We start from the raw sequence: 22,646 nt of genomic DNA, 5'->3' as shown, positions 1-22,646 counted from the left end.
GCTGAAATTGTCCCATCTGTGCCTCTGTCCAAATCAGTATCAAAAGGAGTAATCCGTACACTAACGTCTGGAGAATACAACTGCAAACATCCCTCCAGTCTGACAATCAACTGTTAATTTCTACTTTTTACTTTTCACACTTTATCCATTTTGCTTCCTTTTAATCCTGTGTTTTAACTTTGAATTGTGTATTTATTTAAATATCAAATAATGCAATTAAGTTAGCAAAACATGATTTCCCTTCAAGAAATCCCTACTAGCTGTAATGTACTTAGTAGTCTACATTTAAAGTTTTTTCCTTATGACATTGATGGATTTATGATGACAATTTAGCTTAGCAAGTCCATACAAACTCATAGCATTCCCCTTTGCCTGATTATTTCCCTAAAACACAGTGTCCTGTCAACCCCACCTCCCTCTGCAAGATTCATACGTTAAACATAACTATCAGAGCGTTGCTGTAATGTGTTCATTAGAAGATGTAAGCACTTGAGATCAGGAGAGAACTGGGATGTCTGTGCCACTCACATTTTTTCCTTGTGCCAATTATCTTTTTTAGATTATTATCTTCAAATACCCCCCCCCCCCCCACCACTGATATTAATTTAATTGTAGTCATAGAGCATAGATACAGGCCGTTCAACCCAACTCATCCATGCCAACCAAGATGCCCCATCTAAGGTACTCCCATTTTCCCATGTTTGCCCCATATCCCTTTAAACCTTTCCTATCTGTATCTGTCTAAGTGCCTTGTAAATGCTGTTATAGTACGCGCCTCAACTACCTCCCCAGGCAGCTTGTTCAATTACCTACCTCCTGTTTACCTATAATGTACATTTGCCTATCTATACCTAATTTATGTATAATTATTGGGCTCTCCCTTTTTTTGGAATTAAAGGATGAGCTATTCAATTGTTGTACTTGCTCTTTTCCTCGTTTCAGTTTTTAGATTTCCTGAATATGCTATTTATTTATATTAGTTGTCCATTGTATTATGAGGCATGCATTTATCTGATTTTTCAGTTTCACGTTGATAGTTAGCTCTAGATGTCCTTTTTTGCCATCATGGGACTTTACAAAAACTCCTGCTCATCAAAGTCACCCGTTGTTCAGCACCTTTTATTAACATTTACGTTTGATTGACTTCACTTTCTTATAAATAACTCAACCCATGAGAGCTCTACTTAAGCACTGGCAGTGGATTGCACAATCTCCTACTTGCAGAATTGAAAAACCTAATTGATAACCTAGTAGCGAGAATGAGAAACCTAAAATGCAAAATGCATAGATATTTTGCAAACTAATATGATCCTATACAGTGTTTAAATTACTAGTTAGCCCAGAGATCAAAACACAAATGTGAGTTCAAATAGTTGTGGTATTTAAATGTTGGTTGTTAATTTGGAATTAAAAAATAGCAGCTAGTCTAAGAAGTAAAGCACACACAATTAATTCATTATTGCTAAAACATCTGGCTCACAAATTGAAAGCATTCAATAAAGTGCCACATGAAAGGTTGTGACAGAGCCAAGAATGTACTAAGTTTGGGTAATATAATGACGTGGATGGGGACCAGCTGACAGAAAATAAAGAGATGGAATAAAGGTATAATTTTCAGGCTGGCTATCAGTAATAGGAATCATTCCTTTGGTCTCAACTATTTCAATGAACAGGTGGCCCCCAGGTTAGGAAAAGAGTTTCTCCTTTTCCAGACAAATTTGTGCCCCCAATTTTTTTACAAGTCAGAAGTGATCAAGTACAGTGCATAGGAGAGCGATGTAACATGAGAAACAGATGTAAAATGTGAGCGAACAGACATGGGAAGAGTGGATGCCAGCCAGTCTTGGCAAATGAATGAATCTGCTCAGCACTCCCACCTCTGCTCATCTCCATCCAGCCCCCGCCACACAAAACGGAGTGAGAATATAAAATGTTGTGGTGCGAAGAATTCTGGAAACCTGAATGCAAAGTACAAAAAGTTACCATGCAATTAGCATTGGGAAGTGGATGGACTCTTGGCCTGCTTTACATGATACAAATGAGGCCACAGCTGGAATTCTGCATGTTTTGAAAATCTATTATTAAATAATGTTATGTTGCATGCATTCAGAAAATGTTCACTAGGTGCATTCCTATGATGAATGAGTTGACGTGAATACATTTTGAACGTATTTCAGAACAGAAAAATTAGGGGTAATCTAAAGGAGGATCTTGAAGGAAGATTGATTGGGAGATACTGAGAGGATGGCTGTGTAAAAAATAGGAGGCATAATTTCCGAGTGAAGGGTCAACTATTTTAAAAACAGAAATGAGAAGGAATTTGTTATGTCAGAAGATCATTAATGTGTAGAATTATCTACTCTAGAAATTAGTGAAGATAAAGTAATTGAATATATTCAAGATGGAGATTGACAGACTTTGGCACTGCAAAGGAGTCTAGAGGTATGCAAGAGAGTGGGATAGTGGTGTAGAGGCCAAAGTTTGGCCGGACACTGTGATATTGAATTGGGAAGCAGGCCAAAGGTGCAATGGGCCTACTCCTGCTTATGTTTCTTATGCTCTAAATCTCGGCATGGAGAGAATAGCAAGTACCCTTGCCTGGTCGATCCTGTATGTCACTAAGTAGAAACAATGAGCTGCAGATACCAGTTTACAAAAGAAGAGAGTGCTGGAGGAGCTCGGTAGAGACAGCATTTCAGGAGAACATGGCGAGGCAAAGTTTCGAGACTCGACCATTTTTCAGTCTGGCAACGTTTCAGGTCGGAACTCTTCTTTAAACTCAGGCAATGTTTTGGGTTGCGATCCTTCTCCGTATGTCATTAAACTGCATTCCAACAAACATGTTAAAGCAGAAAAACAGTCACCTGCATCAAATTCAAATACTGCAAAGTTGCTCGCAATCCAGTAGACTTGGAACTAAATTTGGAGAGTATCCCATAAACAAGTCAAAGAACAGGGTCACATAGTTGTTCTTACAGAGTAATACCTTCCAGAAAAATGCTCCAACCTTATCCTTCACAGTCCTTGCATCTATGTACTGTCTCACAATTCTATAAGAATACAGTTTCTATACAAATTTAATATTATCTAGGCAGGAAGAAGTAGGCCTGGGAGCCTAGAACCACGTTGATTTCTGAGCTCAAAGTTACAAATCAGCGGTTGAAACATAGGCAAATAACCTCTACCCAATTTAAACTCCTAAAGCTATGAAAAATGGCACAATTCAACACTGCAACTAACATGCTTATTGGACCATTTAAATGGATTAGCAATCTTAGGATCACTTGATGGACACAGAAATCCTGATCCCACAACACGCAGGCACAGTAAATACATTGCTTGGAAGTACCAGTGGGGCCTTCATTGTTTACTACTACAATACTCTCCAAGTAATAATGAACCCTTATAACCCTCCACCTTGAAGATCTTGTAAGGAAGGGAAAGCCACCATCTGCAAGGCAGAATGTATAAAGGAATATTTCCAGTTAACTGAGTCTCGTGTGTGCTTTCAAGCTTCTGTACTTTCTGCCAGATTGGAGCAAGGAGAAGGAGGAATGAATGGGTGGGAATACCTTCACAGAAAAAAATGCAACTGTTCAAGAAGGTGGTTCATGTTCTTGTGGGGAAAAATCACTCATGTCCTGAAAAATAAATAAAGACACAATCTCTTCAGACATTAGAATACATTTATAGCCCCTGGTGGGAAAACATACCAGTTTATTTTATACATATTAGGTTTCACATATTATATTAGAAAGTAGTTATATTTTTAAGGATAGAAATACAGTTAATATTTCTATTTAATAATATTTCACTTGATGGCACATTGTCACAGCATTAACCACAACTACTTTATGGCGCTAAGTACCCAGAGGCAATCTTGACTTTGGTTGCTGTCTGTGTGACCTTTCCACATTCACTCTCTGATCACTTGTGTGTCCTTCATATAATCTGCTTTCCTTTCACATCCTAAAAATGCACTGTTACTGTAAATTGGCTACCCTTCAATGCCCCTTTTGCTAAATAGTGAAATAATCAAAAATGGAAGTTGATAAGCAAAGGAAGAGTTGCAGAAGCATTGGGGGATAAGAGAATGGAGACTTCAACTGATGATTTTGCTGTGCTAGGAGATGGCATGGATTAAATTGGTCAAAAGGTCCCCTCTTCTGTTGGAATAAGTATGCTTGGACTGAATTATTATTAAAGAAACCTACCTTAAATATTATGGCTATTGTAGAGAAAGACCAAATAATCTTGTCAATACACAATTTGTATTAAAATACACCAGGGATTTTTTGATTAGCAGCACTAACTTCCATGTGCTCCACTTCTGTTGATAGAATGCTGCTATTTATAAGAGTTGGAGAATTCTATTTTTGGTTCAAAGATATATCCTTGTTGGTGGATTGTCTATGAAGTTAATGTCCGGGTCACATGTCATAGAACTGAGGCATTTATTTGGTTTTTTTTGAGGATTTAGTATAGATCTGCAGAAACTTGGTGTGCATTTTATATGTTGAGAAATGTTGCATTGTGGCATCGACCATTATATACTCAACATAATTCAGATATACTAACTAGAGAGCTGGAGCAACCTGACACTGTGATTATTAAAGAGCCTCTAAATTTCGTTGAATTGAGAAACTGGATGATGCTTTTGATGTGATATGGAAGAACTGGCCTTTAGTATTTCATATAAAGTTGAGCAATACATATTGTGTTGACTGCAGAATTGACTATTATTCTTGTCAGACTTCGTGTTCTGATTTTGAACTCAGTTCCAATTGATGAAAGAAAATAACTGCAGATGCTGGTACAAATCGAAGATATTTATTCACAAAATGCGGGAGTAACTCAGCAGGTCAGGCAGCATCTCAGGAGAGAAGGAATGGGTGACGTTTCGGGTCGAGACCCTTTTTCAGACTTGATGAAACGTATGTTGCTCGGGTTATCAGTCCCGTCACGCTCAATGCATTGTATAGCACCGTCGTTTTTAAGAAGTTTCTAACAATCATACTTTCTTGGTGCACGGATTGGACTCAGGATGATTAAAACTGTGGAATAACGCTGTTCTTGATATTGGTATCAAGTTGTCTGCACCGATTGCTGAAAAATTAAGCCGATTTTGGAGAAGGCGGCGCAGTGGCGCAAAGGTAGAGTTGCTGCCTAACAGCGAATGCAGCGCCGGCGATCCCGACGACGGGTGCTGTCTGTACGGAGTTTGCACAGTTCTCCCCGTAACCTGCGTGGGTTTTCTCCGAGATCTTCGGTTTTCTCCCACGCTCCAAAGACGTACAGTCTTGGTAAATGTAAAACTTGTCCCTAGTGGGTATAGGATAGTGTTAATATGCGGGGATCGCTGGTCGGCGGGGACCCGGTGGGCCGAAAGGGCTTGTTTCCGCGCTGTATCTCTAAACTAAACGAAGTGTTTTACAATTAAAATGGGAGCAGCCACTTATGAGGTGTTTGCGGTCTAGAACCACCCGTCAGTGCTGCAGACAGTGGGTGTGGCGCTGGCCCCGGATTGCGTGCGTGAAGGGCGGGGCCTCCGAGGTGACGTAACTGCGAGTGCGTTACCGTAGCTGGAGGATGACAAGGGGAGATGACGCATGAAAGGGGCGTGGTCGCAGCCAGAATGGCAGTTGCCTTCGCGACGAGCGCCTGTGCGGCGGTTAATCAAAAGGGCTCGCGCCGGCGGGCGGCAGAAATGGGGGAGGGGAGAGCCGGAGCCCCGGGCGCGACCCCGCCCCTGACCCGCCTCCTACCCAACCCTAGCCAGTTCCAGCTGCTTCGCGAAGCCGGTCGAGCAACTCAGCAGAGTCAGGTTTCTCCCCAGGGGTGATAGGTGGACTATCAGCCGCGTCTTTCATGGGCGGACAAATGGGAGACATCTGTGAGACGAGACTGAAGGCAACAAAGGCTCTTCCCGAGCACGTGGACGCCTGATGAGTGCTTAACCTGCAGAGACATTCCGTCTGAAGCAGGGTCCCGACCTAAAATGTCACCAATCCTTTTTCTCCAGAAATGCCTGACCAGCTGAGTCACTCGTGAACTTAGTGCCCATTTTTGGTATAAGCCAGCTTCTGCGGTTATTTGTTTCTAAAAAAGTTAATTGTTCCACGCTGATTGAGCAACCAATCCTAACACCTGTTGCAGGCAAAAAATAAAATTTGCTACAACCTGCTCCATCAGGCCCGCTGCAGCTCCGGAAAACACTTTGGATAACAGTGAAGATCTGAGACCCTTTCACCATGCACTTTATCAGGAAGGTCTTGCCTCAAACCTGCAATGTTTGAGGAAAGGATATCTACTGCCTGCGGGACATGCAGCCAAACCGATACCTTGACGTTGAGTTCAAGCACGTGACGGGATAGCAGAAGCTGTTCCAGGAGAAGGGGAAAGAAACTCCGCTGTAGCTGCTGAAGATATAGCCACCCTTAACCCTTCCAATCCCAAAGGATTACAGCATGTGATCACAGTGCATATGTTTTACCCGTGTGCTGGTTGTGGACATTCTCACCTTCCTGCCTCCTTATGTTCAGAGAGCGGGAGATGATGATGAGCAGGACCAGCAAGCACCACGTCAAGATCGAGCAAAGAAGCCATCATCCATTCCCCTTTTGGTGTTTGGTGTCAGAGGGAACTGTGGTACATGGTGTACACATTACCATCTAGGGTGAGTCACAACTGCAACAAACTGGGACATGTGGCAGCCCAATGCAGTGCAGTCATCTGCCAGAGCTCCAAGCAGGAAGGCCACTTGCTAAGAACCGCAACGAAAAGTGGTGTTGCAACTTGCGCAGAATAGCAGGTCACCTCAACAGCACCTGCCCTGCACAGATAAGGGGACAGTTGCTGATAACGACCCTAGGAATGTTGACACATTCCCTACCTCTGCGGAGATGCCAGTAGAGAACAGACCAGGAAGAGTGCAGCTCCCAAACCCAAGCATATGAATCCCTAGCCCACTCCCAAAACGGGAGACTAAATGAAAGAGGGAGTCGGGAAATAACAGGAAGGGGAATGGCAGAGGGTGGTGAAGGGAAAAACGGCTGCAGAAGACACCACCAAAAAGATAATGGGCTGATGAAAACATGGGCACTGGCAAGAAAAGTCATGCCATAGACAATCGTAACAAGCGCTCATCCTTGGAGGATGAATTGAACTTGAGAAGCCAATGACATAGACAGAGGAAGCACCGAAATGCTGTGGCACGTGAGACAGCCAACTGACAAGCACATGCGACTGGACAAAACTGCATCATGTACAGGAAATCAGGGGAAGTGAAGTGACCAGCGCACCCTAGCACTGGAAGACTAGGAGCAGGTACATAGGCAAGAGGAAGAAAGAGTACTTTTTTTTGTACAACCGCTCCCCTGCGCCGCTCCCATGTCTCCTCCTCCTGAGGGAGACCCGCCCAGTACATATGGTGCTACAGTTCACCATAATGAGGGCTCAGGAAATGGACTGTGTGTTGGTGAACCATGAAATCCAAGACAAAGATTAAGATAAAACTGGCATCACGAAACGTGCGCACTGTTAAAAGCCCTGTGCAATGTCTTAACACCTTGTGCTCAAGGCCAAAAGTGCCAGAGTCATTGCCCCCCGACCTTACCAATAGTCCATGGTGCTACCAGCACGACCACCTTCTATAATTGACACATTCCCTACCTCTGCGGAGATGCCAGTAGAGAACAGACCAGGAAGAGTGCAGCCACTCTTGTATAAAAGTCACATCTGCCTTGAACTTGGAAATGTGCCAAAAGGTCTCAAACTAACAAACTAAAAAATAACAAACTATTGACTCCAGAGAATATTGAGGAACTAAAGAGGGGCTACACAGGTTGGAGAATTGTGACTTCACTTTTTGACTCCCCGATGCACTGGTGGGAAGCAATCGAGGAGAACATCAATAGGTTCTTCCTGCTCTAAGATGTTCAGATAGCAAGGCCGAGTCAGGAAATGGTGCCAACTCCAAACAGACTTTTAACAAGTCTCCTGCAGTCGAGGGAGGGGGGGTGTTGATGTGAGGGAGGAACTCCAGGAGGTGAAGAGCTGGTAAGACCCACTCTTTAGGTTTTAAGGTTTCCAGGTCAGTTTATTGTCACATGTAACAATTTGAGTTACCATACAGCCACACTGTGAAAAGCAACAAGACACACAGCAACATAAAATTAACATCACATAAACATCCACCACAGCGGCTCCCCTCTTCCTGTGATGGAAGGTAATAAAGTCCAATCTTCTCCCTCTTTATTCTCCCACGGTCGGGGCTGTCGATCCATCCGCAGTCGGGGCCATCAAAGCTCCCGCAGCCGGCGACCCGAAGCCCTTGCATCGGGGTGATTGAAACTCCCGTGTCGGGACAGTTGAAACTCTCCGTGGCTTGAAGCTCCCGAATCAGTCTCTAACCTGGGACTACTAAATTATAGACACTGAGTTTTTGTGAGGATATACTTTTTGTTCAGAATAAAGTTTATTTTGGGAGGAAAAAACGACTGGCGGAGGACTCGAAGGGGATCACAGGCCCATGTTGGTGGGAGTTCTGAAGGAAATGAGGCAGGGGACTGAAGGGTCCTGGACACTTGTTGGGCAGAGGGAAAACGGGTCTTGAGCAATGGTGCGGAAGGGAAAGGGGTCGCAGTTCCGTGTTGCCAGGGGCTTTTGGGTAATGGTCTGCAATTGGGGAGAGCAGAGGGATAGGGGTCATGGACCATGCTGTCAGAGAAATAGAGGGATCTTGGGCCAGTGTACGCAAGGATTCGCAGGATCACAAATTCATGGGAGAGTGAGGCAAGGTTAGAAGTCTGTGTCAGCAGGGCAGCGCAGAGGGAAATGGCCCATGGGCCTGTGTCTGGTGGTTAAAAGGGTCCCAGGGGTAAATGTTGGCAAAGGCTGAGATGTATCAATGATCGGAAGAGGGTTCTTCACTGGGCAGGCTGGTAATGTTTGGAGCTTTTAACATTTGGAGAGACGATTGCCTTTGGGCTACCATGGAAGTGTGTATATCGTGTGGCAGGCTGAGTAGTTAAATTTGCCGTGACTGTGTTATCAAGGCAGACTAGCTGGCATTTGGTATTGCAGGAGTTTCAGATTCTGGGTGTTGGAGTCTCAGGACTAGCATAGGGTATTGAGCAAATCTGTTGACTGTTGGCAATGACTTTTGCTGATTGGAATATTCTGTTGGACATTGTTCCACCATATAATCAGGAAAACCCAACTCACAATCAGCCCATAGCTGACAGCTGATTTCGCACACAGTGGCACTGGGTGCATTGTTGCTGTGTGGTCAAATATTAAATGATCTGGTACTACCTGGAGTATCATGGGCCAGCTACCTTGGAGTTGATCCTTTTGTTGGAGTTATTCAGGTCAAATTTGTCGTGGATCCTTCTAATCCTCATTCAACACCACCAGGCTATCCTTTGGCATTCCAAGTTAATAATGTGCATTTCTTTAAATACCTGTGATCTAAGGAGCCTGCAGTTGTTCGCTTGAATGCATCGTCTAGGATATTTTTTAACCTTGCAGAAAAACTAGAGGCCTCCACTTCAGCCACTTCCACCGTGGTAATTTTCTTTTTCATTCCAGTTAAAAGGACATCAGTGAAATTATGTTTAGATTCAAGTGTAATGCCTGTGTGTCTTGTGAATTATTTTGCTGAAGTACCATATTTGCATGGCATGCTTTGCCCATTTTATACATTAGGACTTAATGCAGTAGGATTGAAGATGATTTATAAGTAGAGACTGTAGTTTAGTTTAGAGGGACAGCGTGGAAACACGCCCATCAGCTCACCGAGTCCACACTGACCAATTATCACCCAAAAGCACCCATGTCTTTGGAATGCGGGAGGAAATTGGAGCACTCAGAGAAAACCTACACGGTCACAGGGAGATCTCTGTGTACAGAGTACAAACTCTGCATAGATAGCACTTGGGATCAAACCTGGGTCTCTGACGCTGTTAGGCAGCACCTCTGCTGTTATGCCTCTGTGCTGCCCCAAAATAGCATATAATGGGAGGAACACCCTGAATTATTTTATTTGGATATCAAAGTGATGCTAATAGGGAAAAGTGATGCCTCATTGGATGTCCTCAGCTATTTCAAGTGCTGAAAAGACCATTTTCTCGTATTTCCCCTTTGTCATTGTTCAACTAAATGTGACCATGTCTTCCTCATTCCATTCTTATACAATTGTCAGTATTTACTTCCCACAATATCTCTAATGTCTCAAAAAATCTTTCCTTGGTCCCTCACTTCTTATCCAAATGTCCTAAATTTGCCAATAACCCATCTTAGAACCCACTGAACTGCAGTGGAAATAGGTCATCCTCAATTCTAAAGGACTACCCAAGAAAAAATGTCATAATTCCCTCTCCCATAAAACTAGTAGAAGATGGCTACATGAATAATTTAAAGTCTAATCATGGAAACTTCTGCTAAATGAGAATTAATGGGATATATAGTTAAGATCAGCAGGATGTTATTGAATAGTGGAGCATGCTGCAGCACCTGAGTGGGCTTCCCTTGACACAGTGCTCCTGGATGGTTAAATCGTTCACATTATGGGCCAATGATAGATGTGAAAATTGCCTTTTGATGATGATGGAGCAAACACCATAATTTCCAGTAAAAGCGTTGGCTAGTGTTAATCCCTTGGAAGGCACGTTGAGTTGCATTAACCTACTCCAATCAACTTGCTCCTACCTTTTCTGTCTACTAAACTTTCTTTCATAACCTTCCATGACAACTTCCTGCCTTAGTCCTGCATTGGATCCCACTGGATATATGTAGGACGACTAGGGTAGGTAAGAGAGGGAATGCAGGAGTTACAAGACGGCAGGGAAGAGAAAAAGACATTGTGGCCTTCCATCACAGTGAGAAGGGACTGGAGGAGACTCACTGTGATGGATGTTTCTTTTTTGTTTGGTGTTAGTTGTGATTGTATGTGTTATTGCATTTTTATTGATTAATCTTATTGGTCTTATTGTTTAACTGCGGGTAATGTTTCATTTTACTACACATTTATGTGTATGTAACAAATAAACGACTATTGACTATTGACATGAAATATCCTCATGCGAGTTGTTCTCATTATAATAATAATAATAATAATAATAATAATAATAAGCATTTATTTTATATAGCGCCTTATCGGGAGCTCAAAGCGCTTTACAAGAACAATCATAACATAAAAACAAACAGACAAACTATCCTAACGGAAAAGCGGCGAATAAACAGCGCCAGCGTCCTCTCACGTCAGGGTCCGGCAGTAGACAACAAAAAGCACAGGACACACAGATACAATTTTTACACAAACAGCCATCACAGTGATTGCTCTAGGCACACCCTCACTGTGATGGAAGGCAAAGAAAAGTCTTATCTCCTCCTCATTCTTCTCCCGTGGTGCCACGAGGTGATCGAGGCTCCCAACTTTTTGAAGCCCCCACCGGGCGATGGAAAGTCCCAGGGCCGAGCCGAGCAGGCCGATGAAAGTCCTGAGCCCCCACCGGGCGATGGAAAGTGCTGCGGCCAGGCCACGCAGGGCGATGAAGGGCCTGCGAGCGGGTCGATCGTACCTCGCGCTTCGGGGCGGTCGAAGCTGCTATGGCTGGAGCTCCCAAAAACCGGTCGCCAGCCAGGGACCTGCGAACTCCCGATGTTGCAGTCTGCAGGGCCCACGGCCGAAGCCTCCGAGATGGTAAGTCCAGGCCCTGCGACCGGAGTCTTCAAGGTCGATCCCAGCTGGAGGCCGCCGACTCCACGATGTTAGGCCGTAGCGCGAACGGAGATACGACACGGTAAAGGTCGCATCTCCGTTGAGGAAGAGATTAGAAAAAAGGTTTCCACCACCTCCCCACATACACAGAGTTAAAAATAGAACAAAACGTACATTAAACGATGACAATAGACAAAAAAACAAAAAAAAGACAGAGAGACTGCCAGTGAGCCGCAGCTGCAGAACACAGCCACGCCCAGCCATTATTTAGGGAATGACGGTTCCTCTCTTCTTTCACAGAGAAGGCACCTTGTGCCTCCCATAGTTCAGCTCTGGCTCCCCCTCCCCCAGTCGCCACAGGAACAGAGTCTCTATAGTCCTCGCCTTTCATCCCATCAGCTGTCGCATACACCACCTCATCCTCCGACATTTTCGCCACCTTCAACGGGATCTACCAGTAGTCACATCTTTCCATTTACCCCCTCCCTTCTGCTTTCTGCAGAGACTGTTCCCACCGCAACTTTATCAAGTTCATTTATCCCATCCCACCCAAACCACCCCCTCCCCAGGAACTTTCCCCTGCAACCACAGTAGATGCAACACCTGGCCTTATACCTCCTCCCTCGACTCCATCTATCATGGCAGTCCTTTCAGGTGAGGCGAAGTTCACTTGCACCACCTCCGCCTCATTTACTGTATCCGTTGTTCTCTGTGTGGGCTCCGATATATCGGCTAGACCAAGTTCAGACTGGGCGAATGTTTCACTGAACACTTGCGCTCAGTCTGCCTTGGCACACGCAAACTCACAGTTTCCAAACATTTTAACTCCCCTTGCCATTCCCATACTGACCTTCCAGTCCTGGGCCTCCTCCACTGTCAGAGAGAGGCCACACGCAAATTGGAGGAACCTCATATTTCGCTTGGGCAGCGTACAACCCAGCGGTGAGAATATTGATTTTCTAATTTCAAGTAACCCCGCATTCCCTCTCTTCCCCACCCAAGTCACCCAACTTGTTCCACTGTTCGCATCGTTGTATGTCTTCGATATCACCATTATGTGCACCACCCTTCCTTGGTTATCTGTTGTCGGCCCTGCATTGTTCTGGCCTTTTCCTACCTACATTTCACTCCCCTCTACTTTCAGTTTGAAGAAGGGTCCTGACACGAAACTTCATCCATCCTTTTTGAGCATGAGATGTTGCCTGACCAGCTGAGTTACTCCAGCACTTTGCGTCTATCTTCGGTATAAGCCTGCATCTGCAGTTCCTTTCTACACATTTTATGCAAATTCTTCCCTTCTCTTTCTGAACTTCAATTCTAAAATAAAGACTGATTAGGCAGTTTTTTACATTAGTTCACTCCTTATTGAAATGTCTAAACTGCAGATGTCATCTTCCTTTCAGACTGTGGGAGCTCAGGTATGAGACAAAGGGCACAACCTCAGAATAAAATGTATCTATTACAGAGATAAGGAGGATTGTCCATACCTAGAGGGTGGTGAATCTGAGGGATTCATAGCCACAGGTGGCCGTGGAGTATTGGGTATTTTTAAAGCGAAGATTAATAGGATCTGTATTAGTAAGGGTGTCAAAGGTTACCAGGAAAAGGGAGGAAAATGGGGTTGGGAGGAAAATGGGGTTGAGATGAAAAAATACATCAGCTATGATCGAATGGCGAAGTTGACTCGATGGCCTGAATGGCCTAATTCTCCTGATATTCGGACTTATGAATAATAACTGTGACAGTTAAAATAGAATCATCTGCTTGGTTGTTTTAATGACACGATAAATTAAATCTATTGTTTAGTTTAATGATCTCGGGCAACATATTTTGTAATAGAAATGGATATCTTCATATCACCTATTAACATATTTTAGTGTCTCTCCTAGCATTTCTGGATGCATGTATCGGATTGTGCAGACCACAAGTCTTGATGGGAAGAACCTCCTGAAGCTAATTCCACTCTCCAACAACACTGTACATTACATCCCGACTGTTCCTCTTCCAATTTCCACCAGTAGTTCCTTTCCTAAACTAAATAGGATCTCCGTTACAACAACAAATTGCACTTCTCAAACAAGAGGTCTTCCACTACTGCAGACCACCAACACAGGAAGATTTCTGATAGCACCTGTAAGTAACAGTAAGGTGCCTCTAGCCAACTTGTCTCAAGAAAAGGTACTCACGGCACCAACAGTTGCACCTTCGCAATGTCCAAGTCTGGCAGCATTTACTTTATCTGGGCTACCTATTCAGAAGGCCAAACCAGTTACTATTTCAGCTACAGCCAAAGAGTCCTGTAGTCCAAAAACAACTACTTTACATAATCCAACTGTACAGAAAACCCAACCATCTTCTACTTTGCCAGTAGAACCGAGGATTAGTAAAGTGAATTTGCTTCGCCGGGCGAACCAGAAAACCTATTCTTCTCCCTCTTTGGCTCCAGATCAAATGGCTTATAAAATAACGACAGTTACTGTACAAAAAACCAAAGCATCTTCAACTTTACCAGAGGACATACAGACTCCTCAGCTGGCAATAGCTACTTTACCTGACGTATCAGAGCAGAGCACTTTGCCATTTCCCACTCCAACTGAGGATCAGAAGACTTTCATGGTTTTTAAGACACCGATACTGCCTTCTGACCATCATCTTCAGATCCCTGCAAATGCAGAAGTCAAATCTGTACCAAAATCTCTACTGCCTCATGCCGTTCAGGAGAAGATTTTATCTGCTGCAGCCTGCAACCTTGCTAACTGGAGTCAATCTCTACAGCCATCTCCAACAGTCATTTATGTTTGCCCAGTTAATACTGCGAAGACAATTGCAAAGCGCTTCCCAGACATTCGGCCCAAAAACACAGTCGAGGTCCCCACAATCGTCATTGGTAGTGACGGCCATGTGATTAGCTCACTACCATCTGCCAGTGGTGCAGCAGTTTTAAACAATGAGCAGTCCAAGTCCCAGGTCTCTCCTTTGACATCGGCAGTGAAGAACAAAGATTATTCATCACAATGCTTTGTTCCAGTTAAATCTTCTAATAATTTGGCCTCAAAGATCTTAAAGAATTTGGCCGATAAGCAGCATGCAAAAGGAGGGTTTCTAAACCTTGTGCCACCACCGTCAGTTTCATATACAGAAACTGAAGCAGGCTTGTTTCCTTTATTGAAGGAGAATGCCATGGTGATTGACAATGGTAAAATCTACCTTGTCATGCAGAAGAACAGTGGATCATTCAGCACAGGTCCCGAGACAGTTTCAACATCTGGTGATCATCCAGAAAAGGAGAACACCTCGCCCAGAATCTTATCACAGACCAATTTACAAATTAAAATCAAAGAGGAACCAGAAGACCCTGATTTGGAACCTATCGAGCAGAAGGAGAATCAACTTGAAAGCAGCCCCACAGATGGAAGTGATACCCACAAGGGTTGTGGTATACCAAGTGAATGTGAGGTGAGCATTTCCACAGTTTTTAAAGTTAGAATAAAATAAATATTTGTATTGTCTTCTTTGTGTTAGGAAATAAGACGTAACAGATTTGGCTGCTTAAAATGTTAAATGTAGCTGACGTTTGATGTATTAACTGCATAGAATTTAGTTAAGCCTCCAATAGATCTTTCCAGTGTTTGGTGGAGCTCAGTACTTCTTAAATTGTAGCCTTTGCATGTTCTCATTGTTGGTGTTCATAACTTTGTACATGAAACATGGTACCTTGCTTGCCTGCTTTATATAAATGTTGTGAGACCATAGTGACCTTCGCTAAATTCAATGTAATTTGTTGACAATGGGTTAATTGTCAAAGTCTTGAAATCCGGGTATCAACCCCTGGCATTCAATGGAATTACCGCTGCTGAATACCCCACTAACAATAGCCTTGGGGTTGCCATTGACAAGAAACAGAGCCGGCTAGAAATCCTGTGGCAAGTAACTCTCCTCCTAACTGCCCAAAACCTGTCCACCATCTACAAGGCTCAAGTTAGGAATGTGAACACTTGCCTGGATGAATGCAGTTTTACAACGCTCAAGGTTTTCAACACCATATAGGACATAGTCTGTTTGATATGTATCCCATCCACATCCTCCACAACTCACTCCACCACCAAAGCGCAATAGTGTATTTTGCACCAACGACAGGATGCAGTGCAGCCACTCGCCTTAGGCAGCACATTCCAAACTCATGGCCTCTATCAGCTTGAAGGACCAACAGCCAAAATATGGAAGCCCTTCCAACTGGAAGTTGTCTACTAAGCCATACGCTATCCTCACTTAAAAATAAGTGTCCAGCCAAGAAAGCATATCAATACCTATTTTTCTTCAATAGACTAAAACATTTAACGTGTCTCAATTTATATGGAGGCATCATAGAAAGCATCCTATTCTGATGCATCACAGCTTAGTTTGGTAACTGCTCTACTCTAACCCGCAAGAAATTGCAGAACGTTATGGGTTCACCATAAACAGGCAACGTCTCGGGTTGGGACCCTTCTTCAGACTGCTGGTAGTGGGGGGGAGGGGGGGAGGGACGTTGGAAGAGTGGGCACAGGCCAAAGCATTGCAAGTTCTAGGTGGATGCAAGTGAAGGGGTTTGATTGGCATATGGTTGGACAGAGGCCAGATATGACAAGACAAAATGCAGTGAAATAAGACAAGTTGTGAAATGTGAAGCCAGAGGAAGGGTTATAAAGGGTTATAGGTTGAGAGAAAGGAGAAAAAGCAGTGGTGGGATTGTGGGAGGAATTGGTGCAGATCCAGGGAAGAAAGATTTGGGGGGGGGCTGGGCGGGAGGGAGAGGGCTGTTTGACGCTTGCTTATCTAAAATTTGAGAATTCATTCTTCATTCTGTTGGGCTGTAAGCTGTCATAGCAGGAGATGAGATGTTCCTCCAGTTTGCATGTGGCCTCACTCTGCAGAAAGTGGAAAGGGGTGGGGATGGGAAGATGTGAGATCGCATTGGAGATGGTGGAAATGTTGGAGAAATGATGAGTTGGATGCAGAAGCTCGGGTGAAAAGAAGGTCTTGGAAGCTGGGGTGAAAAGTAAACTATCTTTGTTCCATTTAGGGAGTGGGGGAGGGAGAGCAGAACTATGGGAGACATGGGTGATGGACCCATCTAAAACAGCATGGGGGATCCATCTTTACTAAAGAAAGAGGACATCTAGAGTGGAAAGCCTCATCTTGGGAGCAGATGTGACTGACTGAGAAATTGAGTGTAGGAGATGGTGTTTGTGCAAGAGTGAGTTGAGGTAAATACCAGATAACTGTGAGAAACAATGGGTTGTCTAGAAGAAGCCCGGTCTGTTCTGCAAAGGCATGTAGTGACCAGATGACGCACCAACATGATCCATAAAATCATGTTTCAAATCAAATTTAACATCAAAGTGAGATAGACTGAGTGTGTCTCCACTCTTCTTTGATCCGGATATTGATTTTTAAGAATGTTCTCTTAAAACTAAATGTAGGATGGCCTTGTTTGCCACTAATTGAGATATTGAGATGAAAATGACCTGAATTTCACTCTGCATGGTTTACATGCATCTCTTAAAGTGCTTTATAGACATTGCATCTTGCTGAAATGTTTGTGATTGTTATTATTTAAACTATGTACTTGGCCAAAATTTATGGTTGACAACACTTTCCAGTAACAAAGGAGGCCTTCTACAGGGCGGCACGATGGCACAGTGGTAGAGTTGCTGCCTTACAGTGCTAGGGACCCGGGTTTGATCCTGACTATGGATACTGTCTGTACAGAGTTTGTAGGTTCTCCCCGTGATTGTGTGGGTATTCTCCGGGTGCTCCGGGTTTTCACCCACACTCCAAAGACGTGCACGTTTGTAGGTTAATTGGTTTCAATAAAAATTGTAAATTATTCCAAGTGTGTGGGATAGTGTTAGTGTACGGGGATTGCTGGTCTGCGTGGACTCGATGGGCCAAAGGGCCTGTTTCCGCACTGTATTTTTAAACTAAACTAAATTTTTCTTTCTGTGATGATAATTTTCCCTTTTACTGGTGATGTATTTTGAGCCAAGAGTTCAAGAATATTTATGTCATCCAGCAGCTTGCCAAACTGGCTGAACAAATTTTTAAAAATTGCGCAGCAAGTGGGTTTGTTTTTTGTACAACATTCTAGATAACATATAGATCGGAACATATGTAAATGATTCAAGTAGCATATGTAAATTTATAATGCCCTTATTTCAAAATATACAATGTCAGTAAAAAGCAAATTTTAATGACGGGTAACATGTAAAACAGGCAAAAGTAAAGCTCAAACTCATTATGTTTCATGATTCTATCCAGATTACAGTGGTGAACATTGAACACAGCACAACACAATTTGTGTAGGAAGAAACTGCAAATGCTGGTTTAAACCGAAGATAGACACAAAAAGCTGGAGTATCTCAGCAAGACTGGCAGTATCTCTCGAGAGACGGAATGGGTGACGTTTCGGGTCGTGACCCTTCTCGCTGCCTGGCCCGCTGAGTAACTCCAACTTTGTGTCTATCTTCTGTGCTTGATGACTGACACAATTGTGAGGATTTCACATTAAACAATATATATGTGGAAATCTTTACATTGCTGTCAGAAGAAATGGAAATGTGAAGTGTTCCTTTAAGAAAGGGATTGGTATCCAAAGGTACCAAGGTACCTTTGTACACTAACACCTAACATATAGTGGATATTGCAAGCAATTGGGTAGTCAATGGTAGGTTGGTCTTTTAATCTGTACAAACTGGAGTACAAGAGTAGAGATGACTTGGTCCAATAGTATTGCACTTTGTTTAGATATTGTCTGGAATATTTTGTAGAGGTCTTGCTTCCCTATCCAAATAAAAATGAACTGATAGATGGATTAGAATGTAGGTTCACAATTGATTCCTGGGATGGAGAGTTTATCATGAGAATTGAGGAGGCGGGGTCTTTATTTAAAGAACATAAAGTGCAGCACAAGACATCGTAAAGTGTAGATGGAGTCAATGGAAGGGAGATCTGTTTACGTGATGGTCTGGGTTACATCCACAACTCTCTGCAATTTCTTGCAGTCTTACAAGGAGCTGTTCCCAAACCATGTTGTGATGCATCCCAACAAAGGCTACCAACATAATCAAGAACAAGTCTTATCCTGGCCACTCCCTCTTCTCACTTCTCCCATCAGGCAAGATGTGTGAAAACGCATACCTCCAGATTCAGGGACTGTTTCTTTCCAGCTGTTATCAGGCAACTGAACCATTTTATTTTGAACATGATGCCAAAACCAACTCTTATCTGCCTGCCCATAATCCATATGCTTTCAATCCCTGCTGTGAATGACAGAGAGGGCACAAGTGGATGAAGGCTTCTATTCATGTTCCTATAATTATAAATTAATTTTAAAATTTGTTATCACTTAACGTTTGTTCTGTAAATATTTTCTTTGTATGTTGTGCATACTATAAGCCAGGAGACTGTAAATCAACATAGAATGTTATATCACTAGCATGATGAAAATATGTTTTATTTCCAAATTGTTGGAATAAAATATATCTTGCTTCTCACAGTGTGGTTCTATTTGAGCAGAATCATCCTGGATTCTTCTTATGTAGAAACAAGGAACTGCAGAAACTGGTTAATACACAAAAGGACGCAAAGTGCTGGGATAACTCAGCAGGTCAGGCAGCATCGTTGGACCAATATGGATAGCTGATGTTGCAGGCCAAGACACTTCTTCAGAAGGCTCATGACCCGAACTGTCACCCATCCACGTTCTCCAGAGATGCTGCCTGACATGCTGAGCTCCGTCAGCACTTTGTGTCCTTTCTGGTTTCTTCAGTTTTAGACTGTTTATATTTGTTGAATTGCTAAACCCCTGCTCCTCTTTTCTCTCTTTCTACTTCCCATTAGCATATAGATCCGGTTTGTAGGATGGTTGGAGAGGAAACTGATGAACAATTATTAAAGAAGGCAGGAATTCGCACCAATCTCCGAATCTGCCTCACCAGAATTTCCCAAAAGCAGCTAGTGCAATGGGAGAAGAGCAGCTCACCTGCAATCTCTGAGGCACGAGAGTCACCCAATCAGCAGACAAAGAAAGTGGATGATATTACGACTGCTGCAACTAATAAAGAAATCCAAGATATTGCAATGCTTCCAGTTGTTAAGAAGGAGGAACCTATAGACGCAGGATATTACGCATACCATACAAAGGACATGGAGGTACATAATTATTCAGCAGTCATGAATTATTTTAAATTATTTGAGAATTGTAATGCTGGTTTTATGTGTTTAGAATTTGTGTAAACTGCTACTTTAATTGGAGACACCAACTATTTTAATTAAGAAATGGCAGTATTCTGCATAGAACTTGTGATATTCCCACATTTTCTTTCCTGCCAATATTATTGTGTATTATTACAATTTGTTAAATTTATTTAAGAATGGGGTGATGATTGTCTGTTGTCAGATGACCACTCTACATGGGTGAGTGTTAGTGAGGTATTTGACAATGAAAACATCATTATCCTATTCCAACCTGTTGCCTGCTGCCATTTTCCAAGATATATCCCTGGATATCCAATGAAAACAGGAATCCTGTGTAAAATACTTTTCCCTTCCCCTCTAGAAAACTGGATTAATAGTGTCCTACATGTTCACAGACTGGAGAATTTAGGGTCTTCCAAATCTAATATTGAAATGGCACTCTTACTCAGTCATATCATTCAAGGACTTTATAATGCCTTGGTGTTACCTGAATTTAGAAAAGTCAATATTCATACCACTAGGTTGTAAGTTGCCCAAGCAATTTAATTTATATAGCAGATAGACACAAAATGTTGGAGTAACTCAGCGGGACAGGCAGCATCTCTGGAGAGAAGGAATGAGTGACGTTTCGGGTTGAGACCCTTCTTCAGACTGAGAGTCTGGGGAGAGGGAGAAATAGAGTTATGGAATGGTAAGGTGTGAAAATGAGACATCAAAGGGGAAGAGAATCAAGGAAAATGCAGAATGGATTATTGTTAGCTGATGGGAAGGTGACAACGAGGCATACAATCAACAAAATTTAATCAGGAGGACAGTGAAACTAGTCAGAGAACTAGGATAGGGGAGGGATGAAGAGAGAGAGGGAAAGCAAGGGTTACCTGAAGTTATAGTCAATATTCATACTGCTGGGTTGTAGGTTGCCCAAGCAATTTACTCTGACTGTGGAGGAAGCCCAGGAAGTGTTTAGCAACTGGGAGATCATGTAGGCCTAAGCAGACTGAACGCAGGTGTTCAGCGTAATGATCGCCAAGCCTGCACTTGGTCTCGCTGATATATAGGAGTCCACACCTGGAACAGCGGATACAGTAGATGAGATTGGAGGAGGTACATGTGAACCTCCTCTTCACTTGAAAGAACTGTCAGGATCGTTGGACGGAATCAAGGGAGGAGGTTTAGGGACAGGTATTGCATCTCCTGCGGTTGCATATAAAGTACCTGGGGCGGGGGTAGTTTGGGTGGGAACAGATGAGTTAAACTCAGATCCTGGGGGGACAGGGCTATCTCCATCGCTGGTCCCACCCTCTGGAACTCACTACCCCAAACCGTCAGAGACTCCTCCTCACTCACCACATTCAAAACATCACTGAAGTCTCACCTGTTCAGCACTGCCTTCAACCACTGACCGTCACCTCACCTTCTGTCTCCTTTTTCTATTCGTTTACTTATTTATCTATTTATTTTCTTCTCTATGTTCTAGTAATCCCTGTAAAGAGTCTTTGAGTGTTTGAAAAGCGCTATATAAATGTAATGCATTATTATTATTATTATTATTAACCAGGGAGTTGCGGAGGGAACGATCTCCGGTCTCTATAGCTTTCTTCACAATCTCAAGTGGTTCAAAAGTACTTTGAATTCAACTAAAAGTGGTTACAACTTAATACATGCAACAATGTCCCAAAGCAAATACCCATTTATTTTAGGCATTGAGTTGAACATTGACCATGACGTTGTGGAAGCACTCCTCCATTCACAAGTTCACAAGTTATAACAGTAGAATTAGGCTATTCGGCCCATTGAGTCTACTCCGCCATTCAATAATGGCTGATCTCTGCCTTCCAATCCCATTTTCCTGCCTTCTCCCCATAATCCTTCACACCCCTTCTAATCGAGAATATGCCTATCTCTGCCTTAAATATATCCACTGACTTGGCCTCCACAGCCCTCTGTGGCAATGCGCTCCACAGATGAATTATCCTCTGATTAATGAAGTTCTTCCTCACCCTCTTTTTAAAAGAGCACTCTGGTCCTAAACTCTCCCACCTGTGGAAACATCCTTTCGATAGCCACTCGATGCCTTTCATTATTCTGTTAGTTTCCATGAGGTCCCCCTTCTAAACTGAAGACCAGTGCTGTCAGACGCTCATCATATGCTAACCCACGCATTCCTGGTATCATTCTTGTAAACCTCTGGACTCTCTCCCGAGCCTGAACAACCTTCCTCAGATATGAGCCCCAAATATACTCACAGTACTCCAAGTGCAGCCTGACCAACACCTTTCTAGAGCCTCAGCATTTCATCTCTATTTTTGCATTTCATCTCTGTTTTTGAATTTGCCTTCCTTACTACCGATTCGAATTTCAAATTAACTTTTTTGGGAGTCCTGCACCAGCTCGATTTCTGGATTCTCTCTTCATTTAGAAAATAATCTACACCTTTATTCTTATTACAAAAATGCACAACTCCGCACTTTGCTAAACTGAATTTTATCTGCCACTTCTCTCCTAACCTGTCCATGTCCTTCTGCAGGTCGTTGCTTCCTCTACACTGCCTGCCCCTCCACCTATCTTAGCACCATCTGCAAACTTGGCCGCAAAGCCTTCAATCCCCTTATCTAAATTATTATTATATAATGTGAAGCGTTGTATTACATTCAAGTCGTCTCACATTAGGATTTGTGTTCTGTAG

The 22,646-nt window shown here is 43.1% G+C and overlaps 1 protein-coding gene across 3 annotated transcripts in view; it reads left to right on the top strand.

Moving 5' to 3' along the window:
* Window positions 1-22,646, top strand: part of LOC144605485 (uncharacterized) — a 39,034-nt gene that overhangs the window by 5,644 nt on the left and 10,744 nt on the right. Inside the window, exons 1-3 of one of the 3 annotated variants that reach the window (XM_078420799.1) lie at window positions 5,741-7,326; window positions 13,612-15,178; window positions 19,604-19,915. In XM_078420799.1, coding sequence (XP_078276925.1) covers window positions 13,625-15,178; window positions 19,604-19,915 — 1,866 coding nt within the window. In that variant the 5' untranslated portion in view covers window positions 5,741-7,326; window positions 13,612-13,624. Of the gene's footprint in view, window positions 1-5,740; window positions 7,327-13,599; window positions 15,179-19,603; window positions 19,916-22,646 lie in introns of those variants that run through there. The other 2 variants (XM_078420798.1, XM_078420797.1) reach the window with 2 other exon arrangements.

Source organism: Rhinoraja longicauda, chromosome 24 (assembly GCF_053455715.1).
Source record: "Rhinoraja longicauda isolate Sanriku21f chromosome 24, sRhiLon1.1, whole genome shotgun sequence".
NCBI lineage: Eukaryota > Metazoa > Chordata > Chondrichthyes > Rajiformes > Arhynchobatidae > Rhinoraja > Rhinoraja longicauda.
This window is presented reverse-complemented; position numbering and strand designations above follow the sequence as displayed.